The sequence below is a fragment of the Microcaecilia unicolor genome, chromosome 11, assembly GCF_901765095.1.
Source record: "Microcaecilia unicolor chromosome 11, aMicUni1.1, whole genome shotgun sequence".
Classification (NCBI taxonomy): Eukaryota; Metazoa; Chordata; class Amphibia; order Gymnophiona; family Siphonopidae; genus Microcaecilia; species Microcaecilia unicolor.
The window spans coordinates 196,344,375-196,363,597 of NC_044041.1; the positions used below are offsets into that span (position 1 = coordinate 196,344,375).

The 19,223-nt window shown below is 45.6% G+C and overlaps 1 protein-coding gene and 1 long non-coding RNA gene across 2 annotated transcripts in view; one reads left to right on the top strand and one right to left on the bottom strand.

Moving 5' to 3' along the window:
• Positions 1-4,128: 4,128 nt before the first annotated feature.
• Positions 4,129-7,068, top strand: LOC115479973. The gene is made up of 2 exons (XR_003943772.1): positions 4,129-4,440; positions 6,368-7,068. It is a non-coding gene; the product is annotated as an uncharacterized LOC115479973 (long non-coding RNA).
• A 3,682-nt stretch (positions 7,069-10,750) lies between these two features.
• Positions 10,751-19,223, bottom strand: part of CLIC4 (chloride intracellular channel 4) — a 37,358-nt gene continuing 28,885 nt past the window's right edge. The window contains exons 5-6 of the mRNA XM_030218072.1: positions 13,301-13,482; positions 10,751-11,853 (exon numbers count right to left, since the gene is read on the bottom strand). Of these exons, the coding sequence (XP_030073932.1) occupies positions 11,689-11,853; positions 13,301-13,482 (347 nt within the window). The 3' untranslated portion in view covers positions 10,751-11,688. The remainder of the gene's footprint in view (positions 11,854-13,300; positions 13,483-19,223) is intronic.

Sequence of the window (19,223 nt, forward strand, 5' to 3'; positions counted from 1 at the left end):
GACGGCGGCGACAGGGGAGGGTTGGTGGCGGGAGGGGGGGTCGAGATGGTCGTCGGCAGGGGGGGGTCAAAGTTGGTGGTGGCATCAGCAGGAGGGGTCGGCTGCGCCGGGGGGGGGGCTAAAATGTGCCCCCTCACCTCGGGCTCTGGACCCTCCTCCCGCCGAAGTCTGGCTATGCCCCTGGTTAAAAATTCAGTTATTGACATTAATTGGCTCATTATTTTATTAAGTTACACACGCAAATCGGGAATGCACTTAAATTTGCATGCCCAATTTTTTGCAACCTTTATAGAATCAGGAAAGTGTGAAAAGAAAACGGTATACAATAATTATGTTTCTTTCTCAGCAGCATAACCTATTACAGATCAGTTCTTGGAACTTGGGAAAACGTTCTGTGTTATATTGTGGGTTGCTTTCATTAATAATCCCATGGGAATAGTGGGACCACAACAAACACAGTCTTATACCGAATGGGAAATGTCCAGTCACAAGGTCAGTTAATAGCTCATCCACACGGAGGGAGACTTAAAGGGTGGAGGCACTTGGGTAATAGCAGCATGGGATGGAGCCTTAATCAGACTTCCAGCTTCCTTTTAAGAAGCTTCGCCAGGAAAAGCCTGGAATAGGATGAAAGATGTTTAGGGTTAAGATGAATGGCAGACAAGAGCCTGAGAATTAAAATACATTTGGTGCATCAAAACCATGCAAAGTGCCATTTTGCATGTTTATTATCTTGTTTTTAACGGTTCTCTTATTTGCCCTGTTTGTCTGTCTTGAGATGGTAACCTGTAAGCTTGGTTACAGGTTATTTTATACAAATCTCTCTCATAGGGAAAACTGACACTTGAGGAGGGGTGGGGAGGGTATATACAAAGTGACACAGAATCTCTGCTAAAGAGGATCTCAGTTTACATCTAGAGTGCTCCTGACTTGGCACTCATGCCTTCACCCCCCCCCCCCCCTGCCACTCCTCCTTTAACTGGAAGAAAACCTGGTGTTCTACTGCCCTGAGATTAATGTGCTTGTACCCTTGGTTTTCTTCCTTCAACTGCATAATGCACCTTCCCTGCTTTCACTTGCCCCTCTCAGAGCAGGTATAGCTTCATCACACAGCTTCATCTGCCTTTCACTGCGCAGTTTCCAAAGCTTTAATATGAATCGGGCACATTGCCTTAACATGTAAGAAGGATGACCCAATCCATCTCTTTAGCTAGGCTGGTCTTATAATTCTTAACTATCACCAGAGTATCCGTACAGCACATTGCAAGCCCCAAAAACTGGAATCCATTGGCTGCAGTAGATGGGATCAGGGCTGCCAAGAGTGGGGGGCGGGGGAATTCTCTGGGCCCGGCCTCCAAGGGGGGCCTTGCGCCGGGGTTTCTCTCTCGCCTGCTCCTGACGGGTCCCGACAGGAGCAGGAGAGAGAAAACTCCGGTGCTGGGCCCCCCTCCAGCGCTGCTCTTATCTCGCGTCTACTGCCGTGCCGAGGGGCTGCTTCCCCCCCCCCAGGTGCATGCTTGGTTTTGAAACCGAGCATGCGTGATGAGAGAAAAAAAGCAGCTGCAGGGGCAGGACAGAGATGGAGTGAAGAGCAGCGCTGGATTCTTCCGCTGGCGGGGCCTCAGGATCCCTGCTAGCCCCAAGGTACCTCAGTTGTGGCAGCAGCGATCTTGAGGGGAGGGGGGCGGAAACGGTGACAATCCAGGGAGGGGGGTGGCAATGGGGGGGGGGGTTGGCAGAGGCCTTGTCCCAGTTCAGTCTCTTGGCAGCCCTGGGTGGGATAGAGAGAGGGGCATAATCGAACAGGACGCCCAAGTTTTCCTGAGGGCGTCCTCACAGGACGTCCCCATGAAGGGGTGGGGATACCCTATTATCGAAAAAGGATGGGTGGCCATCTTTAGTTTCGATAATACGGTCGGGGACGCCCAAATCTCCACATTTAGGTTGACCTTAGAGATGGTTGTCCCCAATTTTCGGCGATAATGGAAACCAAGGACGCCCATCTCAGAAACGACCAAATCCAAGCCCTTTGGTCATGGGCAGCATTCATAGTGCACTGGTCCCCCTGACATGCCAGGACACCAACCGGGCACCCTAGGGGGTACTGCAGTGGACTTCAGAAATTGCTCCCAGGTGCAGCTCCCTTACCTTGGGTGCTGAGCCCCTAAAATCCACTCCCCACAACTGTACAACACTACCATAGCCCTTATGGATGAAGGGGGCACCTAAATGTGGGTACAGTGGGTTTGTGGTGGGGATGGGCCTGGGTCCGCCTGCCTGAAATGCACTGCAGTACCCACTAAAACTGCTCCAGGGACCTGCATACTGCTGTCATGGAGCTGGGTATGATATTTGAGGCTGGAAAAAATATTAAAAAATTTTTTTTTTAGGGTGGGAGGGGGTCATCCCTGATTCCCTCCGGTGGTCATCTGGTCATTTAGGGCAAATTTTTGTGGCTTGGTCGTAAAAAAAAAGGACCAAGTAAAGTCAGCCAAGTGTTCTTCAGGGACGCCCTTCTTTTTTCCATTATCGGCCGAGGACGCCCATGTGTTAAGCACGCCCCAGTCCCGCCTTCTCTATGCTTCTGACATGACCTTGGGAACTTTGGTCATCCCCGCAACGGAAAGCAGTTGAGGGCGCCCAAAATCGGCTTTCGATTATGCCGATTTGGGCGACCCCGGGAGGAGGACGCCCACCTCTCGATTTGTGTTGAAAGATCGGCGCCCTTCACTTTCGAAAATGAGCCCAAGAGTGGCTTAGTACATACTCATCCCAGTAGAGTTGGAACGCTTGAGCACATAGGTCTGTAATTAACAGTCCCAGTTTGTTATTTCAACACATCTCAAGAATGCCTTGCCTTTACCAAGAACAGGACACCCACATGATAGTGAAAATATAATTTTTATTTTAAACAATAGCTACCAGCATTATAACTGGATCATTTCTCTTCCATGCAGATCAGAAGCAGCCCATAGTCAGTTATGTACTTTTTGACAAATTCTGTTATGTGGTTTTTTTTGGCATCACTGAACGACCCCATTCCTCTCCCTCCTCCCCATACCAAACCTCCCGAGTCATGCACAATACATGGGAACCCCCCCCCCCCACTTCAGCCCAACACCAAAACAACAACATACAGAGTAAAGCCACCAATATTTTGGCCCTTGTAATTTTATTGAGAAGCAGCTTCAGGAAGGCCTAAGAACCTGCCATCTTCAGTTAACTCTGGCCCACGGATTTTTTTTTTTCCGAAGGGAGAGGGGGCTCCGAAATGCTATACACCCATAATTATAACAATATATCTTTCTAAGCAACAGCCAGGGAAGCATCATCCTACTTATTAAAACAGGTGTTCTCAACCCAGTCCTTAGGACACGTCCAGCCAGCCAGGGGTTCAGTATATCCACAATGGATAAGCAAGAGAGAAATTTGCATGCACTACCCTCACTGCATGCAAATCTATCTCATGCAAATTCATTTTGAGTATCCTGAAAACCTGACTGGCTGGGTGTATCCCAAGGATTGGCCTTGGGAGCAGACAAGATCAGTTCAGGGGCTGCTGCCACTCCACATTGCTCACACACTAAACACCTCTGTTAGAAAGCAGCACAGATCCCCATGGATTTCAGATGAAGTTACTGACCTTTCCAAATCCCAACACAAGGGGGTGCTACAATTCCCCTGTCTAAATTTGCAGTCCAGGCATGAAATGACTTGCTCAAGGTTACTGGAAGCATCAGTGAGAGGTGGGATTTGAACTCCAGCTTCCCTGGCTCTCAGCTCACTGCTATAAAATTACTCCTCCATTGCCCCATGTGACTCTGGGCAAGTCACTTAACCCTCCATAACCACCTGTATATAATATGTAAACCGCTCTGATTGTAACCACAGAAATGCAGTATATCAAATCCCATCCCCCTTCCCCTAAATTTTGAGTTAACACATTTGAAAGCAAAGAAAAAAATCTCAGTCTTCCTGAAGGTAATGTGCAGCTTTAAAGGGAAATGGGACTTGATATATCACCTTTCTGTGGTATTTTGCAACAATATTCAAAGCAATTTACATATATACAGATACTTATTTTGTACCTGGGGCAATGGAGGGTTAAGTGACTTGCCCAGAGTCACAAGGAGCTGCAGTGGGAATTGAACCCAGTTCCCCAGGATCAAAGTCCGCTGTACTAACCACTAGGCTACTCCTTAAACATCTGTCAGCCTTAAAAGATGTAAACCAGGAAAACATACGATTTAGAATCTAATTTGACAAAACATTTACACGGCAACTGAAAAAACTTTCCTCCCAGTTTTCCTTGGCCCATATCAGTTAAAGAATTTCCTGGATCCAAGAACGCCCCTAGGCCCATAATGGCTTACACTCCATCCTGAAGCTTTGCAAAGTAAAGTCTCATATGCTGTAGTTATTGGCTTTCACTGTAACAAAGTGTCTTGGTTTTCGTTAAGGTTCACCTGGGCAGTTTTAGCTTGGTCCAAATGATTTATATCTTAAATTCAACACACGCACACAAAAAAAAAAATCACATTTTTCACTCCTTTCCTGGTGATTACCTCTTCCCTAGAGGCAACTTCTGGATCACGAAAAAAGAAATACTGGACGCCCGATTTCGTGTTTCCCTTTGTGCAAATTAGAAGCATACTGGAAGGTAGGTGTTTAACGGTGCCAGCGGCGAAGGCCTCGGGTCCAGCTGAAAAATTGTGCCCAACAGTTAGACCATTGCTTTCACTCCCTCCACAGCTGTTTGCTTCAGGAGGGGGAAAACCCAAATACAAATGCTCAGCTATTAACTTTAACTCAATAGTACAGTTTTGGCCCATTATTAATGCCAAGAGATTAATCACCAAAGGCCATTTTCAGACAGCTTGTAGTTTCGTAATTAGTGGATACATTTCGCACCTCTGCTCCATACTAATTTTCAGATTAAAGCAATCACCTTATCAGCCTTTGAAAATCAGTGACATGTATACACGCATTAAAAGTACATAAGACATAAGCATCGCCGTGCTGGGACAGACCAAGGGTCCATCGAGCCCAGCACCCTGTCTCCGACAGCGGCCAAAAGAATAAGCATTTCGTCCCGCCCATCCCAGAAATAGTGGATTACTCCTACGTCCATTCAATAACATTCTATGTCCTTTTCCTCCAGGAAGCCGTCTAACCTTTTTTTAACTCCGCTAAGCCAACCGCCCTTCTTTGCAAGCAGGCGGTTTGAGCTCCTGTGCATGACTGCTGTAAGGGTGGCCTGGTAAGGGGTGTCACAGTGCACATGGCTTCCCTGTGGCTTTCGTATTATATAGAACAAATGTGGATGGACACACATTCTATTTGAGTAAGTGCTTCATTGATGTAGCCAAACATGAGCTGGACAAGAGCAAAACAGTAGGTGAGCCATGAACTCCGCTGCCAGCACATTCTCCAGGGAAAGGAAAAGCAAGAAGTTATGATTTCAGAATAACTGATGCCTTGGTACAGCCTCGAAGATTCTTAGTTCCCTTCTTTGGCAACAGTCAGTCAAAATCCAAAAATTAGACAGAAAACAAGATTTGAATTCAGATGTCCTTTGTTCCTTGACGATCTATAGGGCAGCTCAATAACAGTCACCCTCCTTCCCAGCTGTTTTTTCTACATATATGGACTGGTTGAATGACTTGCAGGCTTATTTTCGAAACAGAAGAGTGCCCATCTTTCGACACAAATCGGGAGATGGCCGTCCTCTCAGGGTCGCCCAAATCGGCATAATTGAAAGCCGATTTTGGGCGTCCCCAACTGCTTCCCGTCGCGGCGACGACCAAAGTTCCTGGGGGCGTGTTGGAGGTGTAGCGAAGGTGGGACTGGGGCGTGCCTAACAGATGGGCAACCTCGAGCGATAATGGAAAAAAGAAGGGCGTCCATGACGAGCACTTGGCCGACTTTACTTGGTCCATTTTTTTCTTACGACCAATCCTCAAAAAGGTGCCCGAACTGACCAGATGACGCGAGGATGTGAGGATGCCCTCAGGAAAACCTGGGTGCCCCGTTCAATTATGCCCTTCCACGTGACCATGCAAGAGAGGGGGAATCCATTTCCTAACCGGGGTTCTGCTTCTGGATCTGGTTTCACCAGGGCAGGAAAAACTGTGAAAGGATTCTTGCACATCTAATAAAGGTGGTCAAGACCTGGGGGGGTCCATGTGGGTACCAGGTTCTGGAAGGAGCCTTGGTCTGGAGCCCCTGCTTGAAAACCGCCACTGCTGTGATGGTTGGCTCAGATTATGGATGGGGGGGGGGGAGGGAAAGGGGAAGAGGATTATTAGTTTAAAAAAAAACAACCGCCCCTAATATGGTGGTGAATGAAGGATCACAGTGTTTTAAGATGACTCCTTTTCAGCTGGATGAATGAAGGACCAAGACAGAAATATCACCTTCCCTCCCCCCCTCCCAAAAAAAGACTAACATTAACCCAGCAACCAATTTTCTGGATGGATTGGGCGGAGGAGGATTTAAATAACAGGGTCAACCAATGTAATCTGAAAACTACAGTCTGTGTCCTATATGTGGTAAGATCAGGATGGGCTGGAGTGGGCTTAAATGGCAACCCCAGTGGCTGAGATATAAGGACAGCTACTGGGCGGATGTCTGCAATCTGCATCCCAAAAATGGCAAAGAAAGACCAGGATCGAGAATACGTACTCTATACAACATTCACTGTTGGTTTAATAATGAATTGATAATGAATGTGACTGTTGGGCAGATCAGATGGCCTGTGCAGGTCTTTATCTGCCGTCATCTACTGGACATCAGAGAAGGGGTATTTAATACTCCACAGAGAGGCTGCTGAAAGGCAGGAGTTTACTAGCACTGACAGTCCTTCATACTGGCAGGACTGTGGCAAGTAAAAAAGATGAGTCAAGCCCACCTGGGGTAGGAGTCAATGAGCAGCTTCTGGAGACCTCAACCAGGGATTACAAGGTGGCAGAGGTCCAGAACCAGAGGCTTAGCCAGACCTCAAATTTTGGATGGGCCACTGGACAAACTGGGTGGGCACATGGAGTCTCTACCTACCCTCCCCCTTGGCGCCAACAAAAAACATTAAATACCTGAGCTGACGGGGATCCCCAAGCCTCACTAACTGCAGAGGTCCTCTGGAGGCAAGAACGGATCCCTCTCCTTTTTGCTCCAGCTGGTGGCATTGTGCACATGCCGCTGCTGCCCTGCCCCACTATCTCGTGCACACTCGGTTTTCACCCATGCGCAAAAACTGAGCATGTGCGGCAGGGAGAGGCCAGCATGACAGCAGCGCGTACACAGAGCGGCTGGCTGGAGCAAGTAGGAAAGGCAGCTGTTCTTGCCTCTGGAGGACCTCGGCAGCTGTTGGGGCTTGAAGATCCCCACCCAGCTATAACAAGGGCACTAGAATTTTTGGTGGGCCCTCAGTCCAAAGTGGGCCCACCTGTGCGGGGGTGTAGCCAGACAACATATTTTGGGTGGGCCTAGGCAAGAAGTGGGCGAGCACCAAGTGTTGTTCCCCCACCCCCCCCAACCACCACCAAAATAATATCTCAACTGATGGGAAAACGTTTCTTTCCACCTTGGCAGTCTGCAGAAGGCATGCGCTGAAAAATGAGCAAGCTCAGGAGCCGGTATCGTGGAGAGTAGAAGCCAAGCTTGGGATCCCCACCAACTACCGCTAAACGTGTGCTGCTTTTGGATGGGCCTGAGCCCTCAATGGGTGGGCCCCGGCCCACCTGTGGCTATGCCACTGTCCAGAACATGGTTAAGAACAGCAATGCTTACCAACACTTCCACTAACAACAGGAAGGCCTACTTCAGTAAACCTTCTGGATGGATTTACAAGGTACATCTTGCACTGGAAGGTCCATGGACATGGATGCATAAATTATATATATATATATACATTTATATAGATATTGTTACAAACACACTCACATAAGGAAGCTGATAAATTCAAAAGTACGCATGCGATGGATGGTGGTAATAAATGCATTAAAAAAAAAACATCCACAGCACTTATACGTATAACCGACAAAGGTCATTCTGTGTCCAAAGTTATATGTTCAAAAAACAGGAAGTGGAGTGAGGATAAAACTATACATTCAGCAGCAAAAGCCACTGAGGGTGTAATGGTATAACCCGAAGCCTTGGCAGTAGCAGGCCTGCTCTAAAATGGGAGCCCTTACCTGGTAATACCTTGCAATTCTTTAAACATTTAAGCATGACCTTTGAAAATACATTAGTCCAACCTTTATTACGAAATTCCCTTCGCAAACGCTTCGCACCATATGCCTTATTTTGTCACAATAAATGTAATTTGCAGCTTTATTTTCTTCACTAAATGCCATTATGCTAAAATGGATCTTAACGGTCACTTCCTGAATGATGCCATTTTGAAAACAGGGATCGTCCAGTTTTTACAGCATCTGTCAATAATAGAAATCATTTTTTTTTTAATAATAGTACATTTGGTTTTGAGTTATTTGGAAAAATGTTGGAGAGGGGGGTCCCCATTTTTTTCGGACACCGTGTATAACAGAACCAAAGCCCCAAGGTTCCATTACAGATTTCTACCATAACCCAGTATCAGCGCGTCTAAAGATCTAGGGTCTCTTTTACTAAGGTGCATAGACGCCTACGCACGTCCGTGTGCCAAATGGGCACTGCCGCCCGGATACTGCATGCCCCGGGCGGTAATTCCATTTCTGGTGTGCGCCCAAAACACGCAGTAGAAAATATTTTTCATTTTCTACCACGGGCCGCTTACCCGGTTGGCGCGCGCTGGACACTTACCGCCCGGATAGCGAGCGAGACCTTACCGCTAAGTCAATGGGTGGTGTAAAGATTTCAGGCCGAAAACGGACGCATGCTGGTTCTCATTTTGCTGCACGTCCCTTTTCCGGCACAATCCAAAAATCCCTTTTATTTCCAGGTGCGCTCAGGAAATGGAGCAGTGTGTGTCCAAAACATGCGTCTACACCAGCGCAGGCCGCTTTTGGGCACACCTTAGTAAAAGGACCCCTAGGTGCCACCCGGGGCGGATCGCCTCTGCGCACCCCCCCCCCCCCCCCGTAAATTATTAGCTGCTGGCAGCAGCTGCGCGGCTGTCGGCTCCGCTGGCTCCCTCTGCCCCGAAACAGGAAGTAACCTGTTCCGGGGCAGAGGGAGCAGGGAACCAGCGGTGAGGACAGGCGCGCGGCTGCTCTCTGCACCCCTCCAGTAGCGTGCACCCGGGGCGGACCGTCCCCACCGCCTCGCCCTTGCTACACCACTGCTAGGTGCCCACCCTTGCTCCAGCTGTGGGAACGGAATCAAGTGCGGATGCCTACATGTCGCTGCACTATGCGTAATGTAATCTGCAAGTTACACGGGGAAGTGGGAGCCCTGCAAACTGCTCACGCCTACACCCCCTTTCAAATACACGCTAGGCAAGATAGCCGCAAATTTACAGAACATGGCAGATACCCACATGTGTGTGTGGATGTGTCTTCTAAACATCTGTGCATGGGAAAATGTCAGGACCTCGTTTATAGACTCACTGTTTGAAGTAAGTTGTACGTGCTGATCTATAAATACCAGGAATAAGATATTGAACAAGGCACTTATAAATATACTGGCCACTGACACTGCACATAACCTGTGCCCTGAGAATGGCAAGGACAAATCAAACTCGGGTATAAAGTATCACATACCATGTAAAATGAGTTTATCTTGTTGGGCAGACTGGATGGACCGTTCAGGTCTTTATCTGCCGTCATTTACTATGTTATCTCTGGAGTTCTACATGGAATGTTGCTACTAATTGGGATTCCAGAATGTTGTAACTCTTTAGGATTCCAGAATCTTCAGAACTTAGTACAAGAACAGTGCTGGGCAGACTAATACGGTCTGTGCCCTGAGAACTCAGGTATACATATAAAGTATCGCACACCATGTAAAATGAGTTTATCTTGTTGGGCAGACTGGATGGACCGTTCAGGTCTTTATCTGCCATCATTTACTATGTTATATGCATAGATGTGGCATCTGCCCAGCTACATATTTAGCTCACTGTGGAGTCCTTTTACAAAGCTGCGGCAAAAGAGGAGCCTTGGCGCAGAACACGCACTGAGGCCCCCTTTTACTGCAGCGGGTAAAAGGCAGGTCTTTGTTTTTTTTCAAGAAACGGCTGTGCGGCAGTTGCCACGAGGCCATTTTGGGGGGGGGACCCCACAGTGAGCTAAGGATTCTTGCTGCACCATATGCCTGGAATAGACTTCCTGAGCCGGTACGTCAAGCTCCATCTCTGGCCGTCTTCAAATCTAAGCTAAAAGCCCACCTTTTTGATGCTGCTTTTAACTCCTAACCCTTATTCTATCACCCTCACTTTAATATTCCCTTATCTCTTGTTTGTCCTGTTTGTCTGTCCTAATTATATTGTAAGCTCTGTGGAGCAGGGACTGTCTCTTCATGTTCAAGTGTACAGCGCTGCCTACGTCTAGTAGCACTTTAGAAATGATAAGTAGTAGTAGTCTTTGGGATTCCAGAATCTTTCTGCTCTTTGGGATTCTGCACAGAATGTTGCTACTCATTGGGATTCCGGAATCCTGCTACTCTTTGGATTCCGGAATCCTGCTACTCTTTGGGATTCCGGAATCTTGCTACTCTTTGTCCTTATCCCTTGTTTGTCCTGTTTGTCTGTCCTAATTAGATTGTAAGCTCTGGTGAGCAGGGACTGTCTCTTCATGTTCAAGTGTACAGCGCTGCGTACGTCTAGTAGCGCTTTCGAAATGCTAAGTAGTAGGAGGAGGAGGAGCGCTTACCACCACCCATTGAAAAGACGCTCACAAGTGCTTAAAATGGAAGCCTCCGCTGGGGTGATGAGGGTTACTAGAGCAGCTTAAGCTGTTCTGCCTAAGGAAGGAAGGGATGCCAAAGACAGACGGGATAAACAGGGTGAAAATGCAAAAAACTGGCATGAAATTTTTGCCCTTCCAGAAGTAGCAGAAAATTCCATTTTGGGCCAAAAGTTGAGCTATTTTGAAACAGTGTGGGCAAAGTAACTCACAATTTACACCTTTGTTGCCCAGAACAAAAATCCGGCTCTTTGTCTTAAAAAAAAAAAAAGTCAGATAACTATTTGTGGCTAGGAAAACAGTACCAACAAGGTCCATGAACAAAAATGAGATGGGAATCCTGGACTTGGAAGATCTGTGTGGTGAAAAACCAAACCAGGGAAAATAAAACACAGAAACAAATAAAGCCATTGTATGATCAAATAGCAGAGCGACATTTTAGACGTCCTGACTAGCTGGTGACAATATCCTTCGATCCACAGCTGCTGTAGGATAAATATGCAGGTATGTTAGGGGATGTGGCTTCTTAAGGCAGGGCGCCCCGAAATACTCTCCAGGTACAAGGCAACAGAAATGGGAACTTTGGGTGCTGCAACGTGACCATTTCTACATTGAAACCCTTCCTCCTTCCTCATCCTATAATGCATTTATGGAAAGCATTACATGAACTCTGGCTCTCAGAATTATAACTAGAATCCAAAAGGAAAAAAAAACTGTTTCACGTGTCCAGCTGTACCTGGTCTTCCACGCCCTGCCCTCGTGTAAAGAGAGCAAGTGAAACAAGTTCCGCTTTCTCTCATACAACAGGGCACAGACCAGTAAAGCAGAATGGATCCAGGGCCACGAGCTACTTGGTCAGCCTCTTGGCTACATCTGCATAAGCCATCTCGACTTCCTTGTCCCCGGGGCAAGTGTTGGTAAATTCGTCCCTGCTGTAGGCGTTGGTGAGGTACCTCCAAATCCCGGTCATTTCTTTAGGAATTTCTAAGTTGCGGTATTTCTTCACAACCACCTACAAAAAAGCAAGGTAAGAGTTTGAGACAGCAAAGGGCTCTTTCTTGCTCTCTGCTTGAATTGTGGGGTGGTTGCATGCTGAAATTTGACCCACTGGCCAGTGGCGCACCTAGGTTGGCTGCCACCTGGGGCAGGTCACCGTTACACCCCCCCACCGGTACATCACCCCCCCCCCCGGTGCATCATCGCCCCTGCCCCCCAAAGTGCATCTCCCACCTTCCCCTGAAGCGCATCATCCTCACCACCTGGGGGTGCACGGAGCAGTCGCGTTGCTGTTGGCTCCGCTGGTCCCCTGCCCCGGAACAGGAAGTAACGTCAGGGGGGGGGCAGGGATCCAGCAGAGCTGACAGCCGTGCAACTGCTCCGTGCACCCCCTTGCTGCCTGAACCTGGGGTGGTGTGCCCCGCCCTTGGTATGCTACTGCCACTGGCAAACACAACAAAACGTAGACTTAATGTTCACCCAAAAATGTTTCAATGGGGGGAAAAGGTCTCATGTCTTTATGGCAAGAAGTTAACCATCTTATGAATGATAAAAATGAGCAAGCATCACCAGTCCACAATAAAAAAATGTCATCTATGAAACTCCGCCAGAGTGCCAATGATATACTAAAATTGACAAAAACATAAAAAGTTTAAAAGTATAATAAGTCACAGAGCACAGGTTTAGGTAGGAGTGGTTTTTTTGGTCAATGATTATTCTAGTCACGAGTGGGATTTACTCATGCTTTTCAGTTGCTAAATCGCAGCGTACCCCAGTGACAAATGAGACCTTTTTTCCCCATTAAAACATTTTTGGGTGACTGCCGCTGGCAAGTCATTGTGACATCACTGATGAGGTTGGCTTTTATTAGTGGAATGAGGCATTATGACATCACACTAAGGGGGGAAAGTGAGCCAAGTATAGGACAGTGAAGTCATTGTGACATCACTCAGGAGGTTGGCTGTTAGGCATTGGTGGAATGAGGCATTATGACATCACAATATCAGCTCTGGTTAACTCATCACATTAAGGGGGGAAGTTATCAATGTGGGCTACTGTTAAGATGGGCTATTTTAGCACAAGATCTCATTGTGCTAAAATAGCCTATCTTAACAACAGCCCATGTTGATAACTTCCCCCCTAAACTGTTTGTTTGTAATCCATCTTATTCCAGCTCACTGGCTAGGCAGCCTGTAACTACCGTATTAAATTGAAAATGACGCAAAAATGTAATTTGGAGTAAAGCAAAATTAAAGACCCTTAACTGCTTCCAGGGCACCAGTCCTTTCAATCTAGATCATTTTCTAAGCTAGGCATCTGACTGATTCGCATCCCACCTAAAATACTGTACATATAACCACGTGGACAGGAGCTCATGCGTTGCTCCACTCATTTCCTTGCTCGCCACCGTTGGGGCAGGCTATGAATGGACGGCTGAGTTCTCGTGGAGCACAGTCTGTTACCTTCACAATGTGCAGCTTGGGCAGAAGGTTGCAGTCAGCCAGTGTCATCTCATCCCCATCCAGAAACCTGCGGGTGGACACTTTGATATCCTCCATGCTGTTCTCGTCAATCTCATCGGGAAGAGGGGTGTTCAGATACTCGTCCAGCTTCTGCAGGGTCTTCAGGAGATTCCGCTCCAGGCCTAGAAAAAAGTGGAAAAAGTTCATAGTTCATCTTTATCCAATATAAAGGGTCTATAAATTGATTGTATAATATATATGACATAACAAGAAAGGGGGTGATATGCCACAAGAAGGACACATTAGGGGTGCCTAGGTTACAATTTCAATTCAACATAATTTGGCCTCATGTGCAACTTTCTTTAAATTAGTTACCTTAATTTCTAACTCTTCCTACTCTCTTACCTATCTATATGTTCCAACTGTGCTTCACCCTTCACTATCAATTAAAATGTTCTATTACGTATTGTGTTGACATTGTAAGTAGTCTACTAAGCCATACTTTATATTGTTATTTGAATATTTTTGCTGCTGTAATTGTCTATTGCTTATGTTTGATCTATTCTTCCTGTACACCGCCTTGAGTGAATTCCTTCAAAAAGGCGGTAAATAAATCTTAATAAATAAAATATTCAGGTTTGCCCCCTGCCTTGCTGAGGGGCTGTTATCAGTGGGTAGGACTGTCAGCAGCTGACCCCCTTTTATACTCAGTAGGAAATATACACTTTGATAGTTTTTACCAATGAAAATAACTGTGAAGTAAAACAGCACAGACCCAGAGGGTCCGTAGCTTCGTCAAAGGAGCGCAGTTTGAAGGAGGAAGCAGAGAGAATTTAGTAGGGTCTTTACATAGGTTCACCGTGAGAACAGGCAACACAAGAGAGAAATTAAACAGTATCGTCATCTAGATTTTTAAAAACTATTATTTTCAGTCATTTAGAAAAGTCGGCGTATTTTTATTATAAAAGTACAAATCATAAGTACATAAGTAATGCCATACTGGGAAAAGACCAAAGGTCCATCGAGCCCAGCATCCTGTCCACGACAGCGGCCAATCCAGGCCAAGGGCACCTGGCGAGCTTCCCAAACGTACAAACATTCTATACATGTTATTCCTGGAATTTTGGATTTTTCCAAGTCCGTTTAGTAGCGGTTTATGGACTTGTCCTTTAGGAAACCGTCCAACCCCTTTTTAAACTCTGCCAAGCTAACCGCCTTCACCACTTTCTCCGGCAACAAATTCCAGAGTTTAATTATGCGTTGGGTGAAGAAACATTTTCTCCGATTTGTTTTAAATTTACTACACTGTAGTTTCATCGCATGCCCCCTAGTCCTAGTATTTTTGGAAAGCGTGAACAGATGCTTCACATCCACCTGTTCCACTCCACTCATTATTTTATATACCTCTATCATGTCTCCCCTCAGCCGTCTCATTAAAGTACTCCTTACAAATATGCAGTTCTTTAAACCTTTTATTTTTTATATATAAATACATGTGCCCATTTATTCTTACCATCCCAAAAAGTTACCCCAGAACTCCTTTCATAATAGCCCAACAGTTGCTCACAATCACTCACTATTTCAATATACACTCATTCAATAACACCATTTGCAATAATCCAGCTATACTACAGATTGTCAATATATCCAGAGTCCAGAATCCAATCAGATATAATCACTTGGATCAATTTAGAGCCAACCGGGACTCTGTACACCGTGTCTCAAAAACACACTGTTGTCCATGTCCTCTATATAGTGATATCCATGATACTTCAATTGTAGCAAACGGTGACATGAAATATTGAGTAAAAGTACTTTACATTCCTTTCACCAGTTGAATGGCTGCTCATTAACCAAAACGGGCGAGGTGAAGGCTACTGGAGGAACCGTTAAAGTTCATTCAACACCTTTTTCTTAGCTCATCATGTTCCTCAATCGAGACCGCATTTCGGCATATCCTTCATCAGGAGAACCAAAATCACGCAATCATCAAGACTGATTTCCAAGACTGGGTTACCGGATGTTACAACAGAATATCCCATTGTTTATTTATTTATTTATTTGTTGTATTTGTATCTCACATTTCCCCACCTATTTGCAGGCTCAATGTGGCTTACAATATTCCGTTATGGCATTCGCCATTCCAGAGTAAAAGAAACAATTGGTGTTACATGAAATACATGGATGACAATATCGAATTAGCTTACAAAGTTCCGTTACGGCATTCGCCATTCTGGAGTAAGTGATACATTAGAGTTGCGTGGGGTGCATGGATAACAATATAGAATTAAGCGTACCGGTATAGCGAGAGAGTGTTAAGAGTGTAGCTGAAGTGGTATTGTGTATATTATATTATAGCCACATCCCATTTTAAATGAAATCATTTTGCCCCGTTGTACAAGGGGTCTTTAGTGTGCAGATAATGGAAATTATCGTTTATTCATTTACTAGACCGTCACTTATTACAAGGTAAATCAGAACGGTTTACAATATAAAATAACATTAAAATAATATTAAAACAGTAGATAAACACACTCTGAAATCCATTGGTGATAGGAAAGCACTACAAAAAGACAACATATATGCAGATTTCATAAAACTATAACTATAAAAACATTAGTAAAAACACAAAGCTAAAAGATTTTTTTTAAATTTAGGTTTTCCATTATTTCTGTTTTAAATGCGCTGAATAGGTAGAAAATAGGATGCATGCATTAATGTCCATTAGCACACACCAGTGGCGTACCAAGGGGAGGGCGGTGGGGGCGGTCCGCCCCGGGTGCATGCCGCTGAGGGGTGCCACGGCGCGCGCCTGCTGAGAGAGTTCGCTAACTTCTCTCGTTCACTGCAGCTCCCTCTGCCCCGGAACAGGTTACTTCCTGTTCCGGGGCAGAGGGAGCTGCAGTGAACGAGCAAAGTTAGTAAACTCGCAGCAGGCGCGCGCTGCGGCACCCCCCCCTGCGGCATGCACCCAGGGGGCAGGGTGCCACCCCGGGTGTCCACCCCCCCTAGGAACGCCACTGGCACACACTAAACTTTAGTAAATGGGTCCCTGTTAGCATGTGTTACGGAGAAACATGTTCAGTGGAGGTCCGCCGAGGCGGAGGAACACTAAGATCCCACAACAAAATAGCAAGAGGAGTCGGAAATGGACCAGGCTGACCAGGAACAAACGTGCAGCTGAAGACCATATTTCTTCATTCTTTTGCACCAACGGTTATTGACCATTTGACGGTTTTACGTATTTTATAGAAAGACTCCTGAACCAGATTAACTGCCGAAACACAGTACCGTGTCGTCTTCACTAATAAACTGTTTATTAGTGAAGACTCGACACAGTTAATTCCAGGGTCTGCAGGTGAATCAGCAGTAAAGTATGGTCTATAAGGTCGAATGTGGCCAAGAAGTCAAGGGAGACAGAAAGGGTAATGAAGTCCCTATCCAGAAATGAGTAGACTTCACTCACGACAGCAGTCAGCATGGTCTCTGTACTACAGCCTGGACTGAAGCCAGACAGTTGTGGGTGAAGGGGCAAGAATCTGGTCACCGTATTGCTGCAACTGTATAAACGCCACCCTTTCAACAATCTTTTGACAAAAATCATTAGCTGGACACAGTGTGATGAATCTGAGGGTTTTTTCAAGATCAGGCTAGAATTGACCAAGGACAGTAACAAAGGAAGGAGATTGAGGTGGGGCAGTTTAAGCTGCGCAGACGGTAATGGGTCAAGAGGCAAGTTGTAGGCCTCATTGATGAAAATATCATACTAAGGGGAGAGATAGTCTGTGTCTTGAATGATGACCATGTGGGCAACCCACAGAGCATGTCAGCAGAAATGGGGTCAAATGGGTTAAGTGCAAGAGCGCACACCTCCCCCTCCAACCCACACCACATACAGAATTAGAGGAACTGTTACTTTAAAAAAAAATCTTTACACTTACTTTTCCCCAGAAATAAAACAACCAGTACAAAATGGAAAATGACAATATTATTTATTTTTATTGCTTACTGAACTAGTTAATTTTTTTTCTTTTATTCTAGTACTACAGCTTTAAATATTGACAGCTTGTGACTTTTCTTTAAAAAAACAAACAAACAGTACATTACTTTAACAGTTGCAGCACTGCTACACTTGAGAACTTTCCAATAATGTCTTTCTGCAATTAAAAAAAACCAAAACAAAACCTTAACCACCTGAAAAATGTGCTTACAGAATATTTTTAAAAAGTCGTTTCTTACATTTGACCAGAAGAGGGCAGCAATGTCAGCAAAATGAACTCACTCCTCACCTACCCATGGTCCCATGTAGTTAAAAAATCAGAGTAAATCATTAGTTTGCACTTCTCTGTGATATGGATCTAAAAAACATGCTTTCTATGGTACATATTAAGCCAATGGCTTCCTGCACTGGGAGTCAGTCTATATTTAGCTCATTTGCATATATTTACATGCTGCTGGTGGTTTGCTATTTTTACTCCCTGCACTAAAACCGTTACAACAATAGGAAGTACAGTTAATGTCAGAAAATGTACTCGAGACCAGAGTAAAACCCAATGCTACAGGATAGTGTGACTTATCATCCCCCTCCCCATTTTAGATCTGGGAAGCCCTTGATTAATATTTCCTGGTAAACTGCCTGAAATTTTCTCAGGCATGGCCAATGGGTATAGGCTGGAAATCAGAACTGGCTTGATTTCTGAGGTTCAAGACTAAGCAACAAAAGCGGGGAGAGACTTTTCTTTCGAGACCGCTGCTTTTTAATATATGTATAAATGATTTAGAGATGGGAGTAACTAGCGAGGTAATTAAATTTGCTGATGACACAAAGTTATTCAAAGTCGTTAACTCGCGACAGGATTGTGAAAAATTACAAGAGGACCTTACGAGACTGGGAGACTGGGCGGCTAAATGGCAGACGACGTTTAATGTGAGCAAGTGCAAGGTGATGCATGTGGGAAAAAAGAACCCGAATTATAGCTACGTCATGCAAGGTTCCACGTTAGGAGTTACGGACCAAGAAAGGGATCTGGGTGTCGTCGTCGATAACACGCTGAAACCTTCTGCTCAGTGTGCTGCTGCGGCTAGGAAAGCGAATAGAATGTTGGGTATTATTAGGAAAGGTATGGAAAACAGGTGTGAGGATGTTATAATGCTGTTGTATCGCTCCATGGTGCGACCGCACCTTGAGTATTGTGTTCAATTCTGGTCGCCGCATCTCAAGAAAGATATAGTAGAATTGGAAAAGGTGCAGCGAAGGGCGACTAAAATGATAGCGGGGATGGGACGACTTCCCTATGAAGAAAGACTAAGGAGGCTAGGGCTATTCAACTTGGAGAAGAGACGGCTGAGGGGAGACATGATAGAGGTATATAAAATAATGAGTGGAGTGGAACAGGTGGATGTGAAGCGTCTGTTCACGCTTTCCAAAAATGCTAGGACTAGGGGGCATGCGATTAAACTACAGTGTAGTAAATTTAAAACAAATCGGAGAAAATTTTTCTTCACCCAACGTGTAATTAAACTCTGGAATTCATTGCCGGAAAATGTGGTGAAGGCGGTTAGCTTAGCAGAGTTTAAAAGGGGGTTGGACGGTTTCCTAAAGGACAAGTCTATAAACCGCTACTAAACGGACTTGGAAAAATCCAAAATTCCAGGAATAACATGTATAGAATGTTTGTACGTTTGGGAAGCTTGCCAGGTGCCCTTGGCCTGGATTGGCTGCTGTCGTGGACAAGATGCTGGGCTCGATGGACCCTTGGTCTTTTCCCAGTATGGCATTACTTATGTACTTATGTAGGAGAGACATGGTACCTCCATTAATAGCCTACCCTAGACTTCAGAAAACCCATTGGGCCCGATATTCAGCTGGCGGCAGGCAGCACATTTGCTGTCTGCCACTGGTGTTAAACTCGAATATTCAATG